Source organism: Thamnophis sirtalis, unplaced genomic scaffold (genome assembly GCF_051295495.1).
Source record: "Thamnophis sirtalis isolate CommonGarterSnake01/CBP01778 unplaced genomic scaffold, rThaSir2_p1.2 scaffold_3, whole genome shotgun sequence".
Taxonomy (NCBI): domain Eukaryota; kingdom Metazoa; phylum Chordata; class Lepidosauria; order Squamata; family Natricidae; genus Thamnophis; species Thamnophis sirtalis.
In genome coordinates this window covers 120,812,429-120,826,725 of record NW_028261383.1, presented here as the reverse complement: position 1 = coordinate 120,826,725, position 14,297 = coordinate 120,812,429, and the positions used below count along the sequence as shown (strand labels likewise).

General features: G+C 39.2%; 1 protein-coding gene across 9 annotated transcripts in view; it reads right to left on the bottom strand.

Moving 5' to 3' along the window:
• SEPTIN9 (septin 9) overlaps positions 1–14,297 on the bottom strand; it is a 275,134-nt gene that overhangs the window by 23,444 nt on the left and 237,393 nt on the right. For all 9 annotated transcript variants that reach the window (XR_015695999.1, XR_015695998.1, XM_087709853.1 and 6 more), the window contains 3 exons: positions 9,118–9,309; positions 456–584; positions 125–206 (listed from right to left, as the gene is read on the bottom strand). Coding sequence is in view for 7 of the 9 variants with exons in the window: in XM_087709853.1 (XP_087565979.1) it covers positions 125–206; positions 456–584; positions 9,118–9,309 (403 nt within the window). In the remaining 2 variants the exon portion in view is untranslated. The remainder of the gene's footprint in view (positions 1–124; positions 207–455; positions 585–9,117; positions 9,310–14,297) is intronic.

The window sequence follows — 14,297 nt, the reverse complement described above, 5'->3', positions numbered from 1 at the left end:
CAATCAGTGTCAGCCAAAACAAAACAACAACCAAAAAAAGTAGAGTAGCCACTTTGTTTAGCAGGAGTTTTTGAAGTGCCGCTCCCCTTGTTCTTGGTGCATTTCTCCATTGAAAGTGCCTTACCAATTCTCATTGTTAATGTGGTCCCCAAATCCAGGAGTGTCAATGACAGTCAGTTTCATATGAACACCTTTTTCCTCAATATCTGAAATGGAATGTGAAGATGTTAAATAGCAACGTATCACTTTGGGATAAACACAATGAGTATATGGGAAATCCTTCTTTACATGTATGTTTATCAAAGATGTCCTTGATAAAGAAGTTTAAGCATTTTAACATTTCAAGGATCTTCTATCTTAGTCAATCAAAAGGTGACTCCATGGACCCTCTTTCCCTGGCTGCTAACTTTCCACAAAAAAAAACTCCAGGCAGACCATCTTTTGGCAACACTCACCGTGTGTGATGGACTTGATTTCAATTGTCTTGGGAATACGCTCTTCAGAACTGGGTTGCACTGACTTGCGACTGATCTTGGATTTGAAAAGGGTATTGATTAGAGTTGATTTTCCCAAGCCACTCTGACCTAAAAGGTAGCAGAAAATAAATTTCAGAAAGCCACATTTTGTTACTGAACCCATCCCATGGCTAGTCTTAAATACACACAGACAGGGGTGAAATCTTAGCTACCGATTCGCAAATGTGGGTGCGTGCACACGTTTCTGCTTTCTGGCTAATATAAATCACGCATCACAGCTTACTGTGGGAAATACTGGTTCGCCCAATCCGGTAGCATGTTTTTTTACTACTGGTTGTGGCGAACCGGTCCAAACTGGTAGCATTTCACCCCTGCATCCAGACTCTCCTTGGAAAACATGTGATGATACACACAGAGATTGCTACTATTTGGTTTTTGACTGGATTATATTTTTATGACATTTATATTGTTCTGTTTCATGGACAAAATGGTTGTTTCTACAAAAGAAGCATTAAGGAAAACTGTACGCCAGATATAAGGCATAGGAAGTACAGATATAAGACCACATTACCAGCAGCTCTTTGTTACGTTTGCGTTACGGGCCCCAAACAAGCAAAAAGAAGAGAATAATAATTAATAGGATAATTAAGAAACAGAAGAGAATCTTATTTTTTATAATACATGCTTAATTTCTGGTATTTGCTTCTGCTTATAATCTGGTTTATTCTCTTCTTTCCAATTCTGTCATTTGCATGACTATCTCTAGCCCTATTTTTGAAAAAGCAAACAATGTTCTCTCCAAGTTTTCTTACATTAGGAGAACCATTTCAGTCTTCTCATCTCTTTAAGAGAACTTCAAGGAGAAAGAAGTACGTAATTTATAACTCAAAAAAGAAGAGTTTTTCTGTTTGAGTTACATGTGCATGCCTTCTGTTATCGGAGAAGCTCAAAGTGGCATTTTTAATCACACTGGAATTGGTCGTGCTGACTGGAGCTCTTAGTGACTCTTCAGCAACATTTGGATTCCATAGGTTTTCTGCTTCAACTCTATGGACTAATTTTAGAAGACAAGCAGTATTGTCAGTTTGGCTTAAATTAAATCGGTTGTTTTTAATTCCCAGTTAAATAAGTTAAAAATCACAACAGCATTTCAAATGAAGTTCATGTTCAACTTCTTCCAATTCAGTATCCCCACCTTCTTCATAAATGAACAACCTTTGACTTCCAAAATTTGTATTTCAGGGCCCCAAATTGGTTAACAGACATTAAATTATTTTCTCCCAATATTGAGAGTTTATAAACTATGGAACCCTACAAAAAAATACATTCTTTTTAAACAGGAATTCCAGGCATTCAATTGTGTGCCACCCTGTCTCCAACTTAAAATGCCACAGTGGTCCATGTATAAACTATGCAAACTGTGTATGCTCGGTATTCATGAAGTTGATCGGAAGATATGTCATTCCCTGCTTTCAAGGGAAATTTGGAGATTTTGTATAAATGGGGAGGGCATCTAAATTTACATGTTGGTTTCAGAAATCCCATTCTATCTCTGTTGCTATCGGCATGGGAGCACTATGCTTGTTGTTAGTGGAAATAATACGCATGGATGACAAATAAATATATCTTATTTTTCAAAGAACGGTGTGAGATGAGTGATGAAAAAATAAGCTGTCTTCTATTTTTTTTTAAAAAAAAAGAAATGCAAAAAATATTGTTTTCCTTTCATTGATACTCTGCTTGTATAGTAAACCTGTGCTTTTAAAAATGAGAGAACACAGCTCATATTTCTGAAAATTATTCATGAATTCTGCCTTTCAGCAAGCTGAAAACGACAACTAAGTGTTAGACCAAAATGCTAAAGTCCAGACAGGAATTTAATGAATTCAACTGTCTTGTGAAACCACAACTTAAACCAAAATTCAAAGAAGTTAAAAGATTAAAAAAAAAATGTCAGTGAAAAGAAACACAGGAGCATGCCATTATTTAGATAAGAGGTGTTTAAGGGGATTGCCATAGTGGTTAAGACTTGCACAGAACACAGGAAATGTAACCTGCATGTATGAGTTACAAAAAACTCAGCTGTCAGGTTCTTCTAACATCAAAATCAAGAAACATTTTAAAATGCCTATTTCTAACCTTTATTTACCTCTTGTAATTAAAAAAAAGCACATTATGAGTGTGTATACCAACTCCTTGCTGTAAAAAAGCAATGATTTGGAAAGCACTAGATCAGCGATGGCGAACCTTTTTTTGGCTCCTGTGCCATAAGTAGGGGGAGCGTAGGAGGGGTCATGTGCGGGCGTGCCACCCCCATAATACAATGTGTGACGCCCCCAGTGCGTATGCACGCACTACAGGCGCTCCTCCCATTTTTTTGCATGCTTTTTTCATCCTCCCCAGGCTCCAGAGGCTTTCTAGGAGCCTGGGGAGGGCGAAAACACCCCCCCCCCCGGAAGCCCTCCGAAGGCTTCAGGGACCTCCACTAGGCTTCCCTGAAGCCTCCGGAGCAGTCAAAATGACACTCTGAGCAAACTGGAAGTCCATTCCCGAACTTCCGGTTTGCTCATAGGGCCGGTTTTTTGCGCTCATGAAGCTTCCGGAGGGCCTCAGGGGGGGCAGGGGAGGCTCTTTTCGCCCCCCAGGCTCCTATAAAGCCTCTGGAGCCTGGGGAGGGCGAAAAATGGCTTTAAAAAAGGGTGAACTCAGCTGGCCACAGGGCAGCGCCTTGCATGCACTGACAAATGGCTCCGTGTGCCACCTGTGGCACGCGTGGCATAGGTTCACCATCACTGCACTAGATGGAAGAAAGTTGCTTTTATTGTTTTTCATTGTTAGGTTATTAATGCATGGACACTGAATTACACAGTATACAGATCACCCAAAGAGAATGGGGATGTGGTTAGAAAAGTAAATAAATATTTGGTCTAACACAATTAATCGCATAAAATATGTTATACTTTAATGGCACAAGTTTTATTTTACTATAAAAAGTGGGTGGAGAATGAAGAGAGTTCAGAATGGTGAGAACAGCCTCAGTCACAGCAGACAGAATACCAAATGGGAGATAAGGAAGATAATAGAAGACCATAAGCAAATGAAAACAACACTGAAGCTACCCCAAGAGGCCCTCTGCTTATAAGACATGAGCCCAATATGTTGTTTTAATGTTCGATTGGGAGCCGCCTAGAATTGGTTAGAAAACGGGCAGCTACGTAAATGGGTTAAATATATAAATAAATCATCCTGTGTGAAAGTGTGACACAGAAAGGTTATAAAATAAATGAAGGCCCTGTTAGGAATAGTAGAGTGTATATTTAGTCAAAGAAGTTTATTTTTCATCTTGCTTAGTTGCAAAGGGTAGCCAATAAATCACATATTGTTTTTAAAATTGTAATATACAGTATTAGTCTCTGCCACAAGGCATAAACTGATATAACCAAACAGTCATTTTTAAAGGCCCAGCAAAACTCTTAATTCTTTTGCAGAGATACCCTATAGCACAAGGCCAACTGAGGAGTAATAAAGCTTCATACTTTAACCCAATTTAATTCCAACCTTCCTCCTGTACTTATAGTTATGTTTATATTTATTTATTTAGAAACTTACATGGCTGCCTTATATTATGCAAGATAATCTGAGGCAGCTTAACGCTAACATTAAATAAAACCAGAATATTATAAAGTAACCCCAACAATACTAGGTATCCCAAATACAGCACCACAATATCACATAATCTCCCCATACAATTTGCTGGGCTCACTTGTGCCCTATCCAAAGCCTGGGTGAAATGCCAAGTTTTCACATGCCTCTGAAGGGCTAATAGGATGGGCCCCGTCTGAATGTCAGAGGGGGGACAGCCACAGAAAAGTTGTCCTGATTCTACAGCCTGATCTAATAGACTGTACATGTATACAACTATATAGTATAAACAGTGAGAAGATTATCATGGAAGAAATGCTGGTATAAGAATTGTGGAGTTTTAATTTTGCACACAATTTTGTTCATCCGTAAAAATAAGCAGACACAGAAATGAATCCAATCTTCCTAGGAATATTAAAAAGCAGTAAGAGAAATGAAAAGTTTACGAGTGTCAACGGAACCAGGAAACCAGATATACGGCTATATTTCTGGCACTGCCTTCCAAACAGCCACAAATAAAGATAGAAAAATTCTACACTGAATGCTTCACTTCCTAAGCATATTGAATCTGCTTGAGCCAGGACTTTTTGAGATTTTATTAAAAACGGTGCACCCACCCCTTCAAGGAAATGAAACAAAGTACCGTATTTTTCGGTGTATAAGATGCAATTCCCTCCCCCCAAAAAAGTGGGTGGAAATATCTATGCATCGTATAGAGCGAATGTTACCGAAGCCCCACCTACCTGCCGGCCCCTACCCTTTGGCCTCCCAGCAATTTGCTTCCTTGCAGCAAAAAGCATGGTCAGCTCAGCACAGCCTGATTTAGCATGAGCAGCTGATTGGTGGTAGGATCAGACTCCCAGAATACCACTATCAGCTGTACCAGGCTGCGGGAATTGACACCACCCATCGCTACCACCATGTATCGCCGCCTCAGCATGCCCCATTTTTGGCCAGTTCCAGGTGGCAGTAGCAGTGATCCCCGCTGCCTGGAATGGGCCAAAGATGTGATGCAAGGAGGTAAAAAATGGGGCATGCAGAGGCGGCGATAGGTGATGGCGGCAATAGCGGCAATGGCCGGTGGTGATCCCTGCAGCCTGGAACAGCTGATAGGCAGTATTCCGGGTGGCTGATCCAACTGTCAATCAGCTGCTCGTGCTAAACCAACCGCCAATCAGCTGATGTGCTGAAGCTGACCAGGCTGTTTGCTTCAAGGGGCCAAATTGCTGAGAGGCAGAGGCAAAAAAAATTTCTTGTTTTCCTCCCAAAAAACTAGGTGCATCTTATAGTCCGGAGAGTCTTATAGTCCAAAAATACAGTATTTTTAACAGTCAAGTATTCAGTTAATATGTACATCAAAACTGCAGTTTTAACCATCCTCAAATATATGTCAACTGTCTACATTGGTTAATCTGCTAAGCATCTGGAGCTAAATATTTGTTGAATAGTATATGTACCCAGTCTGCAATAAAATCCTAGAAAAAGAAGAATGAAAAAAATGCACTACAACTCTTTTTAGAGAATCTTAGAACTTAACTATTGGGCTATAAATGATTAGGAGAACAAAGCAGAGAATTTTAGTTATCTTCAAATTTTAAACCAAACTTGAAATAAACCATTTCACTGATAAGTCCCGGTGAGCAAGAATTACCAAAAGGCAATCAGGTAAAGCAGGAATGACTAATAAATTTGGAAATGAAATATTCTCTTCTGTTTTCCCCACAAAGCAAATTTAATTATTTTGTAATGTAAGCTGCAGCTCATCTGTCTTTGTTCCCTGCCTTGGCCTGTTTTCACAAAAACATTTTCACCTGTTAATAGTCACAGTTCATCGTAGTATTTTCACTCTGTATCCCTAGATCATTGGGAAGTTTGAGCCATCATTCCATGTTTGATCTCATTCCTTTTTCCCTTGATAATTTCATTCTCCCCCCCCCCCCCCAATCACAGGTTCAGCCAGTTCTCACAGGTTCTCCTGAACTGTTACTGAATTGCTGATGCAGTTTGGAGAACTGGCTAAAAATAAAGTGCAAGAGAGGTTTTTTCCCCTGTCTCTTCCTTCAGTTAATAGCTCTGGGTAGACAGCCAAGAACCACCTAACAGCTGCAGCTGCAATGCAACAGATTCACGCTGAATCAAGTCAATAAACAACAGAAAAGGACAGGATTAGGGCAGGGAAATCCATCAATCACCCATCTAGGGATGAGATTAACCTCTTCCATTCAGGAAGAAGAACAAGATTACAAACATTTTCATTATAAATGAAAATGTTTCATTTATAAAGAATATTAAGTAACAATTCTGTGAGTTTCCCAAGACCTTTTATAGCTGATGCAATGTTGGCTATTTCTTGTTTCTTCCTGGGGGAAAAGATACAGGAGGGGACAATGATGCAGCTTGATCATACAGGCTGTGAATTTAATGCATGTGTGGTCCAGCCAACTGTATTGCTTCTGTTGTGAAGCACTCAATTTAGAACATGGAGAACATAGAATAATAGAGTTGGAAGGGTTAATGTTTTTGGCAGGCTTTCAATTAGTATGAGTGGCTGCTCTTAGTTTTCCTCTCAGCTGCTGTGTTTGCTTTGGAGTTGACTTTTTAAAAAGGGGAATGACTGTTTTAAGATTTCTGCATTGTTTTAGTGGTTTCTTGCACTATTCTTTTGGGATGTACTTCCCTCATTCTTTTTGAAAGCTTCTAGTGACTCACAACAACTGAAGACAAGCTATTCCATTGGTTGATTGGTCTCACTCTTAGGAAATTTCTCTTTAGTCCTAGGTTGTTCTCTCTTTGGTTAGTTGTCATCTATTGTTTCTTTCTGTGCCTTTTTTGTGCTTTGGAAAATAGATTTGACTCCCTCATTTTTGTAGGAGCCTCTCAAATTTCCTGACAGAACAATTAATCAGTGGAACAATTTGCCTCCAGAAGTTGTAAATGCTCCAACACTTGAAGTTTTTAAGAAGAGATTGGATAATCATTTGTTTGAAGTGGTGTAGAGTTTCCTGCCTAACAGGGCGTTGGACTAGAAGACCTTCAAGATCTTTTCCAACTCTGTTGTTCTATTCCATTCTAAATATTGGATTTGAATCCCAACCATTGCCCCCAATGACCTAGTATAGCCAGCCACAAATCATCTATTTACCAAAACAAAAACTAATGAGGTTGCTCCATTAAACTGGCCATACAATACCAATATCTCCTGTTGTCTTTTTAATCATGATGAATAATGAGTCACTGTAACAATCATGTAGGAGATGTCACTTCAGAAGAGCTTTTTTTTTTTAAAAAAAAACCTATTTTCTAAATAGGTATAGAACTGCTTAGGGAAATTATTGTAATATTATCCCACTTTTTAAAAAAATCTATAACTCAAGGTAGAAAACATGCTTAATTTTTCTGTCTCCTATTTTCCAACAACTCTGACATGACTTGGACTGAGAGGAATTAGTCCAAAGTCACCTAGCTGTCTTTTATGCTTAAGGTAGGTCTAGAACTCACAGTCACCTGGTTTCTAGGTCGGCCCCTTCACCATTATTTGTTCTCTATTGCTCACAGTCAACCACTCATAGTCAGGAATGTAGCTTCTGGTGGAGCAAAGTCTCTTTTTACTTGTTCCTGTATCACTTCTTAATTCAAAGTTGAAAGCAGTGGATGTAGAAGCAACACATTCCTTCCCCTCTCCCAAAAGTGAAAGAAGTCCTTTGTTCCCATGGAAGAATATTGGAAGGAAAATACTTTCCCTGAACTAACATACACAAATGAGGGTGATGTTATACTTAGCTGACGAGAACAGTCTGTGATCGGCAGATTTTTCTTCAGCAACACTCACTCTTCCTACTATGTGAAGTCTAACTATAGAGTAAATGCATAAATTGAAGGATGTCTTTATTTGCCTTTTCAGGTAAACACTTTTATCTTTCAGACCTGTTCTGTTATTAGTCTTTGCTGTTGTCCTTAAGAAACATGTTTACCCTATTATCAAAGCATCAGAGAAAGCTGCAAGCCACAACCTAACGAGGGAGTGGAAATCAACTTTTGCAAGGCGTGTACCATGCTATCTTCAAGAATCATCAGAAGCTGATATGGCATTAAGTGCTAGACTTGCTAGATTTTGCAAGAATTTTTAAAATCAGGTTCTTTAAACACACCCTTAATGCTTAGTGATGGGATGCAACTGGTTCTCTGCCCTAATGATTTCTTTCACCAAACTGCTCAGAAAGTTAACAACCAGTTCTCCCGAAGTGGTGTGAACTGGCTGAATCCCACCACTGCCTTAATGTTGAAGAAGATGAAGCATGAACAAAAAGAATAAAAAGTATGGGGCTTAGAACAGAGGGGCAAGAAGTCAGAGCTATGATGTTGGGTCAACAGACTTGAATCTAATGAGAGAAAACTTTGGATTAACTATCCACTCTGACTGGTTAAGAAGGGACTAAAGGAAGTGAGTCATTGTTTAGATAAGAAATGCTTATAAGCAGTATTTTTTAACAACCTCTGTTACTTTTAAGAGATTACAGAGTGGGGTTTTTTTTCTTTTAAAGGAGAATTATACAGCACCTTCAAATAACCTTCAAGAATGGCACGCAAGACTTTTGTTTTGTTTTTAGTGGAAGAAATTCAGTCACAGAATGCCAAGCAGCATAGCTGCTTATCAAAGTTGAAATGGCTGATTAAAGGCCACATGTCCTTGACGTTTGATGCTCCAGTCAGGACAAAGAGGCTGATTAGAGAAAACACAATCACCTTGACATTCAGAGTATAAAACATCTATTTTAGTAATCCACAGAATCATTTATCAAATTGCATTACCTTAAGAATTCACAAATGCTAGTTACTGTTGTTCATACACATGGGTGAAAAGAAAACCACCTGGAGTGGACAGGTAAAAATAGGATGGTGGAAGGAAATCAAAGTGTTTACTTTTGGTACCCTTGTCAAGAATCTTAGCTAGCATGACAAATGTAGCCTCCCCCAGTCACACCAAGGTAAGGAGACTTACCAACAACCATGATGTTGAATTCAAAGCCTTGTTTCATGGCTTTCCTTCGCATCTGTTCGAGGATGGCATCAATCCCAACATAGGCAAAATCGGCAGCTGGCTTCTCTGTCCTTGCTGGTGCAACTGGCTTGAGGCCAGCATCTCGAGTGGCATCCATCACACTGCTGGGATAATTGGGAATGGTCTCTGAACCTGTTAGTGGAAAACCAAGCCGCCAGTCAATAAAATACATTCACTGGTCTATTATTAATGCACATAATTAAAATAATCAAAATATCTTCATAGATACAGAAGGGAAGGGAAGGGAAGGAAAGGAGGAAAGGTTTAAAGGATAGTGCTTGTGAGAAAAAAATAGGAGATGCATTTGTGTACAATTGTTGTTGTTAGTTGAGAAGTCATGTCCAACCCATCACAACTCCATGGACAACGTTCCTCCATGCCTTCCTGTCCTCTACCATCCTCTGGAGTCCATTTAAACTCACACCTACTGCTTCGGTTACTCCATCCAGCCACCTCATTCTCTCTCGTCCCTTTCTTCTTTTGCCCTCAATCTTTCCCAGCATTAGGCTCTTCTCCAGTGAGTCTTCTCTTTATATAAAAAGTGGGATATAAATTTATATACTTCACTTTATATACAAAGTTGGATATAAATTTAACAAATGGGATAACCACCAATAATCTTTTTTCAATTTCTTTTCTCATTCTTTCCTCTTAGTTTAGGATTTTACCTTGCTTTATCTTGCAGCATGTTATAGAACAGCTTTTTTTTAAAAAAAAGTATGTGTTTTATCTCTGGGTATTCACATCATCTACTGAGGATAGTTTGTAATCTGATCAGCTTGGTACCATGTTAAATGCTAAGTTATCAAAAGCATTTTAAAATGGGAATTGATAGAAACCCAGGTACTCAACCTGTCTTGGGATTCCAGATTTATAACATGGAGTGGTGGTAATACTGTTAGATCAAAAAATGAGGGAGGGAAGGAGCAATTACCAAAATTTTCCTCAAGGACTGCTGAAATAACTACATTTTAGTCAGGGGAGTCCAATGTATTGATGGAAAGTATAAGAATAGTTTAGCATTTGAAAGTCACACTGCAGGTACTAAGCTATTGACACAGAGCAAGATTAGCCGAGTTTCTAACTTGCCCAGTTCCTGATGATTCATCGCTATCCAGTTTGCCACTTCCTGGCCTTCAAATTAATCCTCATGCTAAGCTATATTTTGATTTGAATCTTTCCAAATAGTTGTGGATTCTCTGGCAATGCTGGTGGTGAATCCTACTGCAGTTAAGCTTAGCTCTATTTTGGTTGTCTGTAGCCCCTGTGCTAGAGAGGGTTGAACAGGCTCCCACAAGTTTAAAATATAAAGGAGACAAAGTCTGAAAAAAACAATTTCCATTTTTTTCTCTTTGTACATAAGAATAATTATTTACTCATCGCTGTAAAATTAAGGGCCTCTTACTGCAAAATGACATCGTATTTTCAGGTTTTTAAAACATTTGCAAGTTGTCGTGGATCCAGCTAACATCCTTAGTTCTTTTCCCCTTTGCTGGCAAGGACTCTTTGTCATGATCTCATCTTATTCCTTGATACAAGAATTCTTCTATTAAATAAAAGCTTTGGAAGACTTGGCTCCTGCAATATCTTAAAACAGGGCCATCCATTACAGCCACTAGGGATGTGAGAAATCTATAAGCCAATAACATGAATTTAGCACCCAAGGTTCCAGAATAAACTGAGTGTAAAAGCAATAAATGACTGTATGGACATCATGCCAGACTCCTCCATTATGAAGAAGAAATATATCACTGTTGTTAATCACAAATAATGATGCCAACATATTTAAAAAGTGCTTCACATCACCCCATGAAATGAACATAATTGTAAGGATATTTACTCAAAAATTTCACATCTGATAACCCTTTCTCCCTTATTGTGCTATGGATCAAAGTCTTGATGTAATTCATATACAGTGAATCTTTAACCCTGGTGAAAAGAGTTTACGGAATTGTTGTCCCAAACTAGGAAATTGACTATTAGCTCTTTATCACTGGCTCCTGTAATTTCTAATAGCATAGATCCATGATGGTGAACCTATAGCATGCATGCCATAGGCGGCACACAGAGCCCTCTCTGCAGGCACGCCCCAGCTCAGCTCCACCACGCATGCGTACACACCTTCTACCCGCCAGCTGGTTTTCAGGTCTCTGCCATACGAAGGGCAAGGAGAGCCATGCGGGGGGAGTTTTACACACGCATGTGGGGGGCGCATGCAGGGGTCATGCACACATGCACAGGGCATGCACGTACATTGCATTATGGGTATATACACGCTTTTGGCACATAGCAATGTAAATGTTAGCCATCACTAGCATAGTTAATCCAGGCTAAAAGTTGCTCAAATTCAGAAACCTTATGAAGCTATGCATGATCAGATCAAAAACCTGTTGGAAACCTGAGAGCTGTCCTGTGGCACAGAATTTCAATTTTAACCACTCAATGTACCAATAAGAACTTTTTAATCTGTTCAATATCTCCCAATCTTCTGATTCATTCAATGATGTTTATGACTCTTTTTAAAAATCTTACATTAGCTTCTGAGACAGGGAAGGTAAAATCTGCAAGCATCAATTTGCCCACAGTCATTTTTGTTGGTGGCCACCAGGCTCCCTGCTCCTCTTTACCAAGTTTACCTTAATTCACAATAATTAATAGAAAGGCAGCATTTGCAAATACCTGCTTTAGTCATTTGGACCTCTCTGTAATGGTAAAGAAAATTTCAGGGGCTACTTTGTGTTCTGGAAAATGGGTATTTTATGTCTATGATGGCAGCCGTTTTCAGAGTGTCCAAACCCTCTGAATATTTCAGATGTGCCTCTGGCCCTAATCCTGTCTTCCTTGCTAACCCTCAAAGGTTTTCTCTCATGTGGAAAATTGTTCCAGCAATTTGATTCCTTTGGCAGGGTGTTAACTTAATTAAGTCAGTTAAGCAGACCTAGTAGTTGAATATACAAACTCTGTAAAATCTTTATTAGTATTAATCTGGTTAAATATTTCATGCACGCATTTTTTTTAAAAAAAAAACTACTCTCCCTCCATAATGTGGTCCACAAATGTGGCTGTCACCCAGCTCCTTCCTAAATCCAGATAATTTTCAAACAAATTAAAAAGCACAGGTTCCAATCTAGATCCTCAGGGAACTCTACATTTACATCTACCTATAATGAGAACCATTCTTTTATCCCTATTCTTTCTAGTTGCTGGTATATGTCTACATGAAACTCTTGAATAAACACTCATGCATGACATGGAAAGACAAGGGGGAAGTGCTATGTATTCACATTTATTTTTATCTATGCCTTTTCAGAACCTGACTACAAAGAACAGAAGAATAAAGATTTATACTGAAAGTTCCAGGAAAAAACTAGGCCAAAGCAAATGTAGGCCATTTAGGCCAAAACTAAACCATATTTTAAAAACATGGCATCCATTCAAATCTGCTTAGATTTACCAATTTCCTCTTGGAAAGTCAGCTATGCAGGTAACTATCCAGAAAGGTCATCAACAAGAAGTAAAAATAGAAAAAAATGAAACAGATTTAGAAAATGATGTTAACACCCTTGCAATACTGACATCCAGGAGACAACAAGGACATCCCCCATATCTGGTTGCCACAATGTGGGAAGTGTAGAACATTTATAACCTAATGGCACAAAAATCACTTTCTCAGAATTAAACTCAGTTTAAATGTAATGTCAGTAAAACCTTAGCGGGCCTAGAAAGCTTCTTAATCACAAGTACATTTCTCTGTCTACTGGCTTAACACTGTATCTGTTGCCATGGATGCAATCTCCACATTGTACCAACAAGACTGAAGTATCTTTATAACAGGCTGGATTCTCTGTTTAAACTCTCATCCAGTAAGAAAGCATTGAGTATTTTTACATGATCTATTGAGGACTGTCTTACATTACATTATATAGAGCAATTGCAAGGAAATTCCATGTAGATGAGTCTCAAGAGCCTTAATCAAATCCCTTGCACATAGGATATCCACATAGGATATTCATTGTTTGGAAGGGGGAGTTATTCTTAACTTGCTAATTTTCTATATGAAAGGAATTCTGGGAAGGAAAAATGTAGTTCAATCATATGAACAAATCACGGCTTGTAGGCCTGCGTGGCACGACAAAACCGCGCTCGTCAAAATAGCGGTGATAAAACCGCGTCGCTAAAGCCGCAACGTCATCACCGCGCATCATCACCACCGCCGCGACAACAGCGCGGCGACAGCAGGGCACTTTAAAACAGCGCGGTGGCAGAAAGCTGATTTAAATTAAGGTTAGGATTAGGTTTAGGGGTTTGCTTTAGGGTTAGGGTTAGGATTAGGTTTAGGGGTTTGCTTTAGGGTTAGGGTTAGGTTTAGGGTTAGGTTTAGGGTGCTGAGTGCTTTGGAAGGCGCAGATTTGCCCTCCGCCCTTATGTCAGCGCGGTAAGGTCGCATTTGCTTTAGCGATTCGGACGGCACGGATTAGGGTTCGCGCTTATGTCTCCGCGGATAAGGGCTTTGCAGTATTGTGGTGGAACCGTAGGCCTGTAATCCAGGCATAGGATTAATTCAGAATTGTGATTTAGGGTATGCAAACGGAATATTAGCAATCCCAGCAGAAACACATATCTTTCCTTTTCTTCGTCACACACACAACACACTTGTGTCCAGAAATTGCTGTTCAGGGAAAGACTGATTCCAGCTGGCTAAGAAGAAAACATTCCACCAGAAAGGAAAAGGGCAAGCAAGAAAACCTTCGCATATCCTGCCTCTAAAACATTGATCCTACTTCGGATTCATTATCAAACTACAGTAGAACCTCTGGTCATGAACGCTTCTGACCACAAACAAATCGGGTTCTGACCAAAAAATAAAATAAAAAAAATTCGTGGCCAATTTCTCCTTCTTTGCCATCTTTTTTGTAAGTGCCGAATTTCCAAAATTAGGTTCAGGTCACGACCAAATCGGTTTGCGACCAAAGTTATGGAACAAATTATGGTCGTGACCAGAGGTTCTACTGTACAGAGAAGATTTTAATGCAATTACGTTAGTCTTTGCCACCATGCATTTGTTCACCAGTTTGTGATGGAATAAATTGCTGAAGACATCTGTAACTTATTAAAAATAA